The sequence below is a fragment of the Vipera ursinii genome, assembly GCF_947247035.1.
Source record: "Vipera ursinii genome assembly, chromosome: 1".
Classification (NCBI taxonomy): domain Eukaryota; kingdom Metazoa; phylum Chordata; class Lepidosauria; order Squamata; family Viperidae; genus Vipera; species Vipera ursinii.
In genome coordinates, this window is record NC_139512.1 from 27,626,480 (window position 1) to 27,640,648 (window position 14,169).

Genomic DNA, 14,169 nt, shown 5'->3' on the forward strand with positions numbered 1-14,169 from the left:
CTTCCCGGCCTCATCATCACTCGTCGCCGCGGCCAAGGGCGGAAGGGGGCGGTGCGGTGCGGCCCGGCCTTCCCGCCCACAGACTGACTGGCTCTGGGTAGGGCCGAGCGCCGCCTCCTCTACCTCGGCCGGCCGATCGACCGTGAGGACCCGCTGGCTGAAGAAGCGGCGGTGGCTGCGGTTGTTTGCAACCTTTGCTCGCCCGGCGCGCCATGGAGCAGCCGCGAGTCTGCGGAGTCAATTCCGAGCCGGGATGGTATTTGTCGGCTCAGGACCTGGAAGAGGGAGCTCCGCTCCTCTCGCCCCCGGACACGGTGCGTGTCTCGCTTGGGGGCTCTCGGGGTGCGGGGACGCGACTTTTAGCAGGCAGCCTTGCAGGCTTTCTCTTTCTCCATCTCTCGCTGTCTGACCGGCAAGAACCGGACTTGGACCCAGTTCCTGAATTAACTCATTTTCTGGGTTGGCTTAATGCTCCGATTTGCAAGCTTTGCATTTCTAAGATGTGCGGACCCCAACTCCTAAAGTCCTAGCGGGGGAATTTTGGGAGATCCACACATTTTAAGGTTAAGGGTGTACACAACACCCTTAAGGGTGAATGCTGAACCATTAGAAACAAGGGTTAAGTCTTTACCAAGCTTAATTTCTAGAAATGTACAGACACAGCTAAGCATGTGTCTGAACACAAGGTGAAAAACATCCAGGCTGAGTCAGGGTGAAGAAATCACACGATGCGATTGCCATTGCTATGTAGCCTGGTTCGTATGTGAAGTCACACTACCTCATTTCCTCAAGCCTCTTTGCCCCTAAGTCTTCACAGTAAGCCCCCTTTCATATGTGTTGGACTACAGTTGTAGTGGTCCCCCCAGCTGAAAACGTTTAATCTAGGGGAGCCAGTCGGTGGAAAAGGCACCAGGTTAGAAATGGGGAGATTGAGTTCAAGTCCTATTTAGTCATGAAGACAGTGGGAGGTTGTTGGACTAGTTGCTCTCTCTTGGCCCTAAGAAGAAGGCGGCAGTGGCAAATCACTTCTGAAAACATTAAGCAAAAGTACATGGATTTTTCCAAGAAGGTGCCAGAAATCAACACTGATTTAAAAAATTGAGGCATTGGAAAACTTACAATGTTATAGAGAAAAAAATAGCATCCCTTGTTGCCACCAAATGTATATTTCACAGCTTCTTAAAGCCTCACTGGAAGTGCCCTGTTACCGTAGAGAAACACATAATGCAACAGAGATCCTCCCCCCCTTTATAATTTTCCAAATGACCTGTCCACCTGTCCAAATGGGGTGTTCTACATGATTTTGTGTCCTAGAACTTTCCAAGCCTGTATAATCTATAGAATGAGTAGATATTCTTGTACACCCATAGTAATAGTAGACATACCTTTTGCAACAAAGATTTGCTCCATGAATATCCCAAATATTTAGACTTTTTGGAATTATTTGATTCAAAACTCTTATTAGCTATTTTGAATCTTCAGGTTATGTTTAATATAAATGCATATTTTAAATCAGCTCCCATTAGAATAACTGTAGCAAAATATTTGTATGTCAAACACATGATTTCAGATTACTGTGAATTAATTGGTTTCTTTCATACTTGGTTTGGCCTTGAAAAACTAATTAAGAGATTTGAATGTAACAATACATTTGGTTCTAACATTTGCAGGCATCATTGAATCATGTATCAACTGGCACCTCCTTTGGCTTTTCTGTGTTTAATTTAATGAATGCTATCATGGGAAGTGGGATTCTTGGTTTGGCATATGTCATGTCCAAGACAGGAATCATTGGATTTAGGTATGTTTTTATTATCAGTTCTATTTTTGAGTAGTTTGAAAACTTCATTGTGGTCTATATTTATGTTTACTTTGTTGGGCGTTTTAAAAAACCTGATTATTTTAAGAATAAAAGTAAAATAACTAAAAGTGAACAAGCAGGTCAAGAGAATGTTGAATTCCAGATCCTTCCTCTCTTTAACTCAGTCTCCATTGGTATACTATTGGAAATTACTAATTATGATTTCAGGTACAAAAATCAGGCATTTAATTTTAATAAATAAATGTCATTTTTGATGCCTCTACAAAATCAGAACAAAATAGTGTGGAGAAAGTTACACTGTTATGCTTTCCATGAGGTCCAGTCCTCAGTCAGGGATGGGAAAGACTTATCTAAGCTCCAGAGAGCTTGTCATTGCAGACAATACTGAGCAAGATGTACTGATACAGATACAAGCTGCGTTCTATTTTTCTACGTACATAGAATGGAAAATAATTAAATCAGTACAGTGAAATCTTTTACCTGCTGTCTGAATTGGTGTAGGGATTTATTTTATCAGAAGGCCTATATTCTGCAATAGAATATAGTATTGTATTCAGATTGTTCAAATATGGTAATCATAACTTTCCCCCTACAATAGTAGCAAATCAATCAAATTATAATTTAGTGTGATGAATAAATCCAGTCCAGTCTGATTTGGCAATGTTAGCCCACGTATTCTTCTGTGTGACAGAAGGAGGCCATCGCTGTTTTAATTAGAAATGCTAAACATTGTATCTGTGGCCTTAATGTAGAAAAGCCCCGTTTTTATTCTAATTTACTAAAAATATTCAGAGTTAAAGTTCTATAATTACCTATGTAACAAAACAGGTTTTGAGATATCAGTTTTCAGTTATGTGTCCAAATAACACAAATATTTATTTTGATGGGTGTATATTGGAAATCCATTTTTTTTTTTGGCTTGGGAATTACGATTCACTTTGCAGTTCAAGGTTTATACAGCTAGAGCCAGATACTGTGATGATTAGTGAGCAAACATATAGTTGATATTTATTGTTCCTCTGCTCATTGGTATCTACTGATAACAAAGATACAATACAATCATTTAAAATACTTTAAATGTTACCAAAGTGTATGTTGTAATAAAAGGTTTGTTATTTTTGCTAGATTAGGATGAATCATGAAAGTTGCTAAATTCAGTATTAGAGAAAAGTCAGAAAAAGCATATCATGGAAAAAAGAATCAGCAGTCATGTGCATCATATTCTATCTGTTTAAAATACCAAACAAGGAAATATGTCTTATGATTTCTTTTTGTTCGTTGTCTGGGGGAAAATGTAGTTTCTCAACTCTCCATTTTAATGGGAAACAATGATTGAGCACATTGATGTTCATTATTTCTCTTTTTGTCCTAGTATGCTGCTGTTAATTGTTGCTACCCTTGCATCTTATTCTATATTTCTGTTGCTTAGTATGTGCATTTACACTGGTAAGTAAAAAAATTATAGAGTTTTAAGAAGCTATAAAACTTTGTAAGACTTTAGTGGGGGCAAAATAGAAATAGATTTTACAAACTGCATTTTACTAGTCCTATTCCTAGAATAGTCTGTGGAATGCAGGCAAATAATTTTTAACCTTATTAAATTACTATGAAGAACAGCAGCCTTTTTAGATGGTGACACTGTTGCAAAAACCTGGCTACACATATATGTATATTCATATGTACATATACCTATATGTTCATATACATACATACATACACAGATATGGCAAATTACATCATTATTGTTGCCAAGAAAATTGTATGGATATATCGGTGTAGTTGTTGATAATCATGTTATCCAGTCATGTCCAACTCCTGGTGGTTCTATGGGCCAGGTCTCTCCACATCCTCCAAATCTTTGTAGATAAATTGACTGATAGATTCTTTACCTATACTCACCCACAGATATAGTTTGAAAATTATACTTTAAAAAGTTGTGCTAATGTATTTAAATATTTTAAAAATCTACATAGTTTGTCTGAATTGTTGATTACCAGAACTATAAATTATTAATGCTGATTATATATCTGATGAAAAATACTTTATCTTTGTAACTTATAAATCAAGATAATTAAGTCTATTTCTGGAATATTTTCAAGAACAAGTTCTGAATTTTGTTCTTATTTAATATATTCATTCAGTGAGGTGATATTGTGTACGTGCTTTAGAGCTCTTTTAACATGGATTATCCTTAAAACAGGATTTGCTGCATTTTGAAAATACACTTATCACATCTTTTTAAAGAATTTACTTAGAAACTCTGTTTGGTGCTCTGAGTTAGAAAGGAGCTAAACATGCTTGCAAGATACCATGTACATTGCAAAACACGTGTCTCATAATCTCTGTGTTGAGCAGTTTTTCACCCGAATTTCAGAAGTTTATAGACATATAAGTGGAGATATGTTGAAAAAAATTGAAATATGAAGAAAAGACATATCTTTTGTGGAAGTGTGAATGTGATGTTAGTAGAATAAACTCCAGAAAATGTAGGGTTTTTTTTTAAGTGTCTCTTTCTTTTTATCTGAACTAGTTGACATTCCCTTCCAAATTGTCTTCATATATCTTTAATTGATTATTCATTGCGTCTTTGCTAGTTTTATAATTAGCTTCTACTAGAAACCCATTGGAAATCTGTGCTTGTGTATATTTTTAGGGGACAGGTAATAATCAGAAGTACAAATCTTACTTGCTTCTTAGTACCGAGTGATAGCTCCCCCCCCAATGAAATGGCATTCATTGCTGCTGAAGAAGAGTGAAGGATCTTTCGAAATAAAATAATGTGTTTATGACAAGCTACATTAAAGCCTTCTAGATATTTAGTTGATGATGTTGACATACAAGAAAAGAAAAGCTGAAGTTGCAAAGACAAAATAAAACAGGAACATGGAATGTAAGAAGCACGAAAGCTCAACAAAGTTAAAAACTGAAATGAATCAGCTGTACATGGTAACTTATTCATCAACGAATTAAAATGGATAATTTTATAATAATGTTATTTATTCAGGACAGAAAAATAAATGGTTGTTTTCAGTTACAGTATTCGCTATATACTGTACATAGCAAAGAAAATACCTGGGTACAATGCAGTTAATGAGCTGATAATATTAATTTGATGGTTATCCATGTTTATGCCTAACCGCTGATGCAGCAGAACATTCAAACAAGACGTGCCGTGTTGTAGTTAGTGATAGTACTACCAAAGTTGGAAATTGTGGGCAGGAAAATAAAGTTGGATTGTATGGCCTAGAAAACAGAAGTTAAGAATGACAATCGGTTTCTGTCCATCCAAATATTTCTTCATTGATAACATGTTCTTCAAAATGACCCCTGTAGTGAACATTGCCAGGTGGAGCACACAGAAATTAAACTGGATATGTTATTGGTACGAGGAAGTGAAAAAACTCAGATATGTTAGCAAACAAATTGTGTGAGGCCGATTATCGAATAGATCATGAACTGCTCGTGGGCAAGTTCTAAATCAAGCTAGCGCAAAAACAGGTTTCCATCTGCTTCCATGTGCATCAGCTACAAAATATGGAATCACTAGGAAGTCCTGAATCTCACTGAGAAAGTACCCGAGAAACTGCAATGAAATAAAGGAAGTTGTTAAAGAAGACTATGGAAAAACATTTCTAAAGTTTATAATCAGAAGAAAACAAACTAGATATCAGAAGAGATGAATCTAAAGCCAAGAAAGACAAAACTCTCAAGAAGGAATTTAATGAAGAATACTGTATCAGAAAACACAAGAAGCGGTTTTTCAACATCTATAAAAATATCAAAGAAAGAAACAGAGAAACACGACAATTGTTTACAAAGTATCTCTAAAGTCAGGAGGACTGCCACCTCAAACTGGTATGCTAAAAGATTCCAATGGACACACACTAACTGATTTAAATTAGATGGAAGAAGTATACTGAAATACTGTACAGTAGAGATCTCAGTGTAGAAATAAAAGATACTGCTTATTTATAAGAACCTCTACCATAGTACTTGAAGATTAAGTTAATCAACACTCTGATTGTTATGAAATCAGAAGGCTAGAGGAATTTGTGGAACATATATGAAAAAATAGTAAGCAACAGAAGAAGAATCCTTAAAGGTTCTAACCAAGCCATGACAGGAAATTGGTAAACAACAGAGTGACCAATAAATTGGAAGCGGCTAATCTTCATACCAATACCAAAGAAAGGTGAATCAATAGAATGTGCAAACTATCCCACGATATCCTTTTCTGCCCTCACCTCCCAATGTCGGAGGGTAATTATCACAACTGCCATGACACAACAAGCATAGCTTTAAAAACATCAAAACTCACAGTCATATCAAGCCATTGGTTAAGTTTGGATGACATTTTGAACTTAGCTTTTCTTCACCCAAGCCATTTTATTTTATTTATTTTATTTTATTTTATTTTATTTTATTTTATTTTATTTTATTTTATTATTTTATTTTATTTTATTTTATTATTTTATTTTATTTTATTTTATTTTATTTTATTTTATTTTATTTTATTTTATTTTATTTTATTATTTTATTTTATTTATTTAATCCCATTTATATCCCGCCCTTCTCCGAAGACTCAGGGCGGCTTACAATCTAAGAAGCACAAATCAATGTGCTTAGCAATAGCCTTCATTCTATGTATATGCCTGCTTATTAGGGCTTTTGCCCCCCCCCCCCCCAAGCGGCATGATAGGAGAGATAAAAGAGTCTGGGATTATTTCAGCTTTTTTCATTATTTTATGGTTGCAACTCACCCATTCAGCTTTCTCAGTTGTTACTGGCTATCTTATATTGTTCTTTCCTGTTTCAATTTTAATTTCTGGACTTCTGTGCCTTTACTTTTTATGGAACAGATTTTTTTCATGTTGGGTTTTCTTCTTCATACTTCTGGTTCTGTGTAGCTATCTCTGACTAGTCAACTTTCCTTGGTTCTTCTCAAAGACTGTTCCTCTTCTCCATTTGATCTGCACTTTTATATATTCAAGAGGTAAGATCCTATTGTTATGTGTAAATCATTATTTATTCAGTCAATTGCTTTTCAGTAAATATTTCCCTCTGCAATATTTAGTAAAGTAAGCCTGCAGTTAATGTACAATAAACACATTTTAAAATTATAGCTAATCAATAAAAGCAGCAGTAAAACAATCATGTTGAAAGCTATCACAGCTTAATTGTGTCTGGTGGATCAGTCTGAGAATGCTTTTAGAAGTAAAACCCAGCAAATAGTGGAGTCTGATAAAAATTGTCTGTGAAATAGGCCTTTTGGATAAAAAATACGCATATTAAATCCCATATATTTATTTCCTTGATTTTGTAGTATTGAGCATGCTAAACTTGGGAACAAGCTCCAATGGGTGCCAGAAGATTTACTTCTGCAATACATTCTCAAAGATTTGTATCCAAGATGTGAAGTTCTGAACATTTTCTAACACACACACACACACACACACACACACACACACACACACACAAATAAATAAATGTGGATTGCTGACAAAGAATTAAAGGGAGACTGATATAGCTATTTCAAGCTTCTTTGCTCTCATCGGTCAGCCACACCCTTCTGAGATTCGAACCTGGGCTGCTTTGCATTTTAGGCAAAAACACTCCAGACGTGTGTGTGTGTGTGTGTGTGTGTGTGTGTATTATATATTCACAAAATACACAAACACACACACAAATTTTATAAAACTGTATTTTGCATTGAAAAAATTCACAAATATAGCTCCTAACACGCTAAGTTAGCAAAAATTGGAATTTTCTTCATATGGTATACTTACCAAAATCTTTTTCCCAGATCATTTCCCAGATTCCCCCCCCCCAAAAAAAAATTACAATATGAGTAAATAGAATGGTACACTATTTTGTATTCGGGAATTTGTTATATATCTTTCTTGGATATAGAAAGGATAAAAGCCATTATTATTATTATTATTATTATTATTATTATTATTATTATTATTATTATTATTATTATTATTATTATAGTTTATCACCCAATGAGATGTTTAAACTGTTTTTGACATTTTTGATCACCTATTGAGTCCTTCCAAAGGACCTGGAATAGGTAGATGTTATTATTTAATAATAAAGGTATCATTGTTAATGATTGAATATTGATATGACTTTAATAATGGTTGTGAAGTGATATATTGATATAAGGTAGTCAACATGCAAAGCAATGGTCTTTTATCATGTTAAATATAAATATAAATAAAATATCATGTTTTAAATATACATTTGTTCCAAATGTATAATAAGTAGAAAAAACACACCAGGTCTGGTACAATGGGATTTTTTTTAAAAGAAGAAAAGAAAGAAGCATATTAGTTAGATCTATAAAAATTAAAGTTTGTACTTTATAAGAATCCCTTAACTATATATAATATACCACTAAATGTGTATTGTGAATTGTTTGTTCTCTTTTTATAGCTGTCACATCTTATGAAGACCTTGGTCTCTTTGCCTTTGGTTCACCTGGGAAGGTAGTTTCCAAACTCCTCTTGCAATTAATATGCTGAAATCCAAGAAAACAAAGATAAAGTTTTATTACACTAGAGCAGGGGTGTCAAACTCAATTTCATTGAGGGCCGCATCAGCATTGCGGTTGCCCTCAAGGGGCCGGGTGGGTGTGGCCTGGGTGGGTGTGGCCTACTGGGTGGGCGTGGCTAGAGTGCGTATGGCCTACTGGGTGGGCATGGCCAGCTCTACATCGTTCGCGTCAAGGGTGCCTATGGGGGCCTGGGCAGGAGGGGGACAGATCTGAGGGTCTCTGGCAGAAGGAGGGTCTCTGGGCCAGGACCAAGGCAGTGGGGGCCGTTCCCTCACTGTTTCCAGGATGGCTTCACGGGCCACATGAAACCACTTCGCGGACCAGATCCAGCCCCCGGGCCTTATGTTTGACATGTCTGCACTAGAGCATACTCTAGAGTTCTACAGAGCTCCTGTATTTACGGAATTTATGGAATTTTGTACATGTAAGAGAAGAAATGTTTTTGTTTATGACTCCCCCAACCTCTCCTATTTTTGTTCTTTCACCCTTAGAAAGAATAGAATTTTCTTACATCACTTTCCCATATAATTATAGAGACTGTTAATGACCTGTTCAACATGAAAGAAAATTGAAAATTGTCATTAGCAGGGCATGCAAATATCTCTTTCATTCTACTTGATGTAAAATATATAAACTTATAGCAGTTATTCTTCTGATCATAGTTATAAAATATTTTAAAAATCATCTTGATTTATCCTTCCATTTTTTAAAATAAATTTAAAAATCCATCCTGTATAAATATTTAGCTAATTTCTTAATTCAGCAATTTCTTATGAGTTTTTAAACACATGATTTACATCCAACAGGGAATGTTTCTTCTTTTCTTAAACTAATCTACTTTTTTGGCAGGTTATTGTGGCCAGTACAATCATTATACAAAACATTGGAGGTAAGGAAAACCCTTCCAGACATTAAAATACTGAATGTCCCTCAGAGACAATGTACATTAAACCTTAATATGGTTATATAATATATAAATGATAAAGCAGTAGTAACTCTATTTAGCATATTTCCAATTTGAACTGTAGAACAATTACCTGGAATGCGAAAATTAAATCTTATGTTTATTTCATTTATATTACAATTCAAACTGTAGAACAAGTACTTGGAATATGAAAATTAGACCTTTTATTTCATTAACTTTATATTTCAAATAATGTTCCAAAACATTAAAGGTTTTGGTAATTAAATGAAAATAGATTGCTACATTCATATTTATGACTGCAAATATATTTACATCCGACTGGTGTTTTTTAAAGGAAAAGGAAGTGGCATAGTCTGTCCCCTTTGGCCTTTCTCATGTAAAATGTCCTGCAGATGTTCTTGTAAATATGTATGTGCAAGGAAGCGTAGAAAGTTCAGCATACTAATTTGCTCCTGCATAATTATGGACTTCAATGTTTTACTTGAAATGAAGCTGGTTTCAGCTGGCAGGTCTGCGGAAGCCATTAAAAAGCTGACAGATTTGTAATGGGAGGGGGGGGGGAGAGGAAGCTTGTGCTCATATATAAGAATATTTGAAGATGTATCAGCTATTTAATAGATCTCTTGCTGTGTGTGATGTTTGTTCAGTAATCACATGAGGTGAAAGGGCTAAAGCAAGTTCCTCTTTTAAAAAAAATAAAATAAAATGGACTAATTAGAACTATTGACCAAGAAGAGGAATGAGTGATAGCTTTTTTAATCTAAATATGCTTCAGGGAATCAAGCTGGTTTCAATAGACTTCTAAGCCAGGGATTCTCAAACTATGAACCTTTGCCAGCCTACAGAGATCTATCAGGTAGTATACCCATAATTAGCATTCAGAGCCTACTTACTACCTCAGCTTCTTCCTCTTTGTGTTCATCACTAGTGAGTTGTCCAATTTCTGATCTGAAAAGTTTAGTATTCAGAGATTGTGTTGAAAAAATAACTTCAATCAGCAAGTTTTTCATAAAAGTTATTAGTATATGACAGGGGTTCCCAATTGGGGGTGCTTGCACCCCCCAGGGATGCGAGACGATATTTCAGGGGATGCGAAAACTTGGGTTTTCAAAATTATACTGTATATGCATATTTTGTTGCTGTTGTTTCAAACTTTTGTAAAGGGTGTGAGAACATATCAGAAGCTTTCTAGGGCACAGGGTATAGAAACGGTTGGGAGCCGTTGGTTTATGCCATGGGGTGCATCAAATAAATTTTTAATTTTGTGTTAACATTTTAGTTTAAAAAGGCCTTTAAAATGGATGTGATAGCAAGGCATATACAATTGCAACTATCAATATTATCTCATACATTGGAAAAAGCAATCTCATAAATGTCTCTAACAAAAAGTGTTGGGAAAGGGCATTTATTTAACTGATGGTCCTTATAATTTCCAAACAATTTAGTCCACAATAGCAGAATGTTTTTAGAAACTTTGCTCTGAGTTAATTATTCTGAAAACTATGGGTCATAATCCCTGGGGAGAGTGGGGGGCTGGGGTGGGAGGATATGAACAAGTTTGAAGGTAGATCATATTCCATCTTGACAAACTGAATGCTGCCTTGTAGGGCAGCTGCTAGGAAATTCTGGGAGTTGAAGTTCAAACTTGTTAAAGTTACCCAGGTTGAAAAACACTGGCTTACTTTATGGCTAAAGTCTTCTTTTGTTCTGTATAAAAATAATGTAGAACAGACATTGTGTCCACCATCTTGATTTTTTGATCTTGTCCATGCAGATAATCTTTGCCAGGTTGTATAGACAAAGAAAATTGGCCTTAGGATAACAGGAAAAGCCTTTGCAAATGGAAGAATATTGATTTTTTGCTCATCCTCTTTGCTATTAGAATGGCATACATTTTTTGGGGGGAAGACAAAATTTGGTAAGTTTTATGATTTATATGATAAGTTAGAAGAGAAGAGAAACATTGGAATTAATTAACATTGTAGATTTAAAATACTTCATTTAAATACTAAGACTGGGAGACCCCCTAAAGCATGGTGTGGAATAATATTGAAATGGATCTAACTCCTCAGTTCTTAAAACACATTTTTTTCATGTAACACATTTTTAAAAAGGCTAGTCCAAAAAATTAGACAAACACTGATGAAAATTGGAAGTAGAGTTTTTTTCTCTCTCCACAGTACATAATTACAAGTGGATATGAAATAAACAGGCACTTAAGAGCAAACATCACCAATCTCTGCCATGAAACATCCGTTTCTTGGTAGAGGTTGGCCTGATTTAGTCTTTGAGTTCCTTCTGTATTTTCCACAACTATTGAATGTTTACAGAGAGATTTAGACTAATTTGAGTGCTTACCCCTTCAGCAGAAGCTATGTTTGGCCAGAAAGTTAATTACCTTACTGTTCTAAATTGAGGATTTCCAGCTCTCTTTTTATTGAGGCAAGTTTGACATCTGCTAGTTGAACAATTTGGAACCATTAAGGTCTGTTGTATTTTTTGTATAATGTAGTAAATAGTCCAGGATGTTTTTAGAATTGTATTTTAAGGAGGGATTCAGAATTTTTTAAAAACTTGGTTATAGGCCGCATTATTCAACCTATATAAATTATGTAGACTAAGGTTAGATGATTTAATTAAAGATATTTCTGAATTTGGGGACTAACTGGTAATATTTTGAGTATTATTTGGAATAATGCAAAAGATATAACATCCAAAATCCTGTGGAGTCAAGATTGTTTGTTAGTTTGTCCATGTAAAGAACATTTCTATCTAGGTTCCGCTTCATGGATTTTATTTGGCATTAGAAGAGGATCTTAAGGTAGAGAATCTCATTTGTTTGATTAGTGAGTTGAGAAAAGTAAATATAGTTCAACTTTATAGGTGTCAAAGAATAGAACTCTCTTTCTCACAGAGTCATTGGAGCAATCACAGAGAGGGCAAATCACTTTGCAAATTAAATATCCATATGATTGATAATAGGAGTATTAGAGTCTAAACTGTTCATATAGATACTTGCTGAAATAAAATTATATGTTGTGCTTTCTTAGTTTGTTTCATATACTTCCACAAAACATCATGAACAAAACTAATTGGTAGGAACAACTAGTCAGAGGGAATGCAGTTCATTCTTTTCACACATCACATGTTTTTAAAGGTGTCATGAAAACACTTCAGTAAAGAAAGAGAATCACGTGAACTCTCTGACAACTCCTTAAATGTTTGACACATACCCTCCTTTTGTCACCAAATTGAAATGTTGGCATTGATCTTTTATTTGTGGACTGAGTAATTAGGGAAAACTGGAGCCAAGACTATGACTGTGAAGCTTTAAAAACAAATGTGTGTGTGTGTGTGTGTGTGTGTGTGTGTGTGTGTGTGTTTGTGTGTCAGCATTGTGCAAACTGAGGGTGAAGTAATGCATCTTCTGAAGTTTATATTTGTTTTCACTATTCTTACATAAAATCATAGAATCATAAAATCCTAGGACTGAAAGGGACCATAGAAGTCTTCCAGTCCATCCCCCTGCCCAGTGCAGGAATTCTTATTCCATCCTGGACAAATGGCTGCCCAATCTTTCCTTGAAAACCTCCAACAATAGAACACCTATGACTCCAAGAGGCAAGCTGTTCCATTGGTTAATATTTCTCACTGTCAGGAAGTTTCTTTTTTAGCTCCAGGATGGAGCAACTTGGGAGTTCTCCTAGATTCACAGCTTTCTTTAGAAGATCATATAGTAACTGTGACTAGGGGGGCCTTCGCCCAGGTTCGCCTGGTGCGCCAGTTGCGGCCCTATCTAGACCGGGATGCCTTGCGTACTCATGCGCTCGTGACCTCTCGGTTAGACTACTGCAACGCTCTCTACATGGGGCTGCCCTTGAGGACCACTCGGAGGCTCCAACTGGTGCAGAATGCAGCCGCGCGAGTTGTGTTGGGGGTCTCCCGATACTCCCATATTACACCACTGCTCCGTGAACTGCATTGGCTTCTGGTTACCTTCTGGGTGAGATTCAAGATACTGGTAATGACCTACAAAGCCCTACATGGCATGGGTCCGGAATACATTAGGGAGCACCTGTGGCCGGCATCAACTTCCCTCCGCCCAGTGCGCTCCCACAGAGAGGGCCTCCTTAGGGTGCCACCGGTCGGAGAATGCCGTCTGGTGGCTCCCAGGGGGAGGGCGTTCTCTGTGGGTGCGCCTGACCTTTGGAACCGTTTACCGGTTGAGCTCCGGATGGCTCCCGACCTTCGCTCCTTCCGACGTGATCTAAAAACCTATTTGTTTGAACAAGCCGGCCTGGTCTGATGGGTTTGGGTTTTAATTATTGTTTTAATATAATTTATTTTTACATTTGGGCACTAAGGTTTAATTTTTTAATTTTGTATTTTGGTATTTATGGCCCTGTTCACCGCCCTGAGTCCTTCGGGAGAAGGGCGGTATACAAATAAAATAAAATAAATAAATAAACAGTCAAAGCAAATTGTTGGTGGATAAGAGTTAACGGAATTCAAGGTGGGCTGGACTTAAATCTCTTGTGGGCACAAAGGGACTCGAGATTAATGACATGCCCCTCCCTTGGGCTCAGCCTGGTCATCTCTTACTTTTTTCCCCTAACATTTGGTTGGAATTTCCCTTCTTGTCACATTGGACCATTATTTTGTGTCTCAAATTCTGGCACAGCAGAGAGCCGATCTCAATCATGTTGTGCCTAATATTCTTTCAGGTACTTGAAGAATGCTCCCCTATATTTCCTCATCTTCTCTTGTCAAGACTAAGCAATCCCAGTTCTTTTAATCCTCTTACCATCCTCATTGCCCTTCTTCAAACCTGCTCTAGTCTGTCTGAATCGTTCTGAAAGAGTG

The 14,169-nt window shown here is 36.3% G+C and overlaps 1 protein-coding gene across 3 annotated transcripts in view; it reads left to right on the forward strand.

Moving 5' to 3' along the window:
* Positions 1-8: 8 nt before the first annotated feature.
* SLC38A6 (solute carrier family 38 member 6) overlaps positions 9-14,169 on the forward strand; it is a 44,761-nt gene continuing 30,600 nt past the window's right edge. For 2 of the 3 annotated variants that reach the window (XM_083370253.1, XM_083370254.1), the window contains exons 1-5: positions 9-314; positions 1,671-1,801; positions 3,195-3,268; positions 8,261-8,313; positions 9,231-9,270. In XM_083370253.1, the coding sequence (XP_083226379.1) occupies positions 213-314; positions 1,671-1,801; positions 3,195-3,268; positions 8,261-8,313; positions 9,231-9,270 (400 nt within the window). In that variant the 5' untranslated portion in view covers positions 9-212. The remainder of the gene's footprint in view (positions 315-1,670; positions 1,802-3,194; positions 3,269-8,260; positions 8,314-9,230; positions 9,271-14,169) is intronic. The other variant, XM_083370255.1, reaches the window with a different exon arrangement.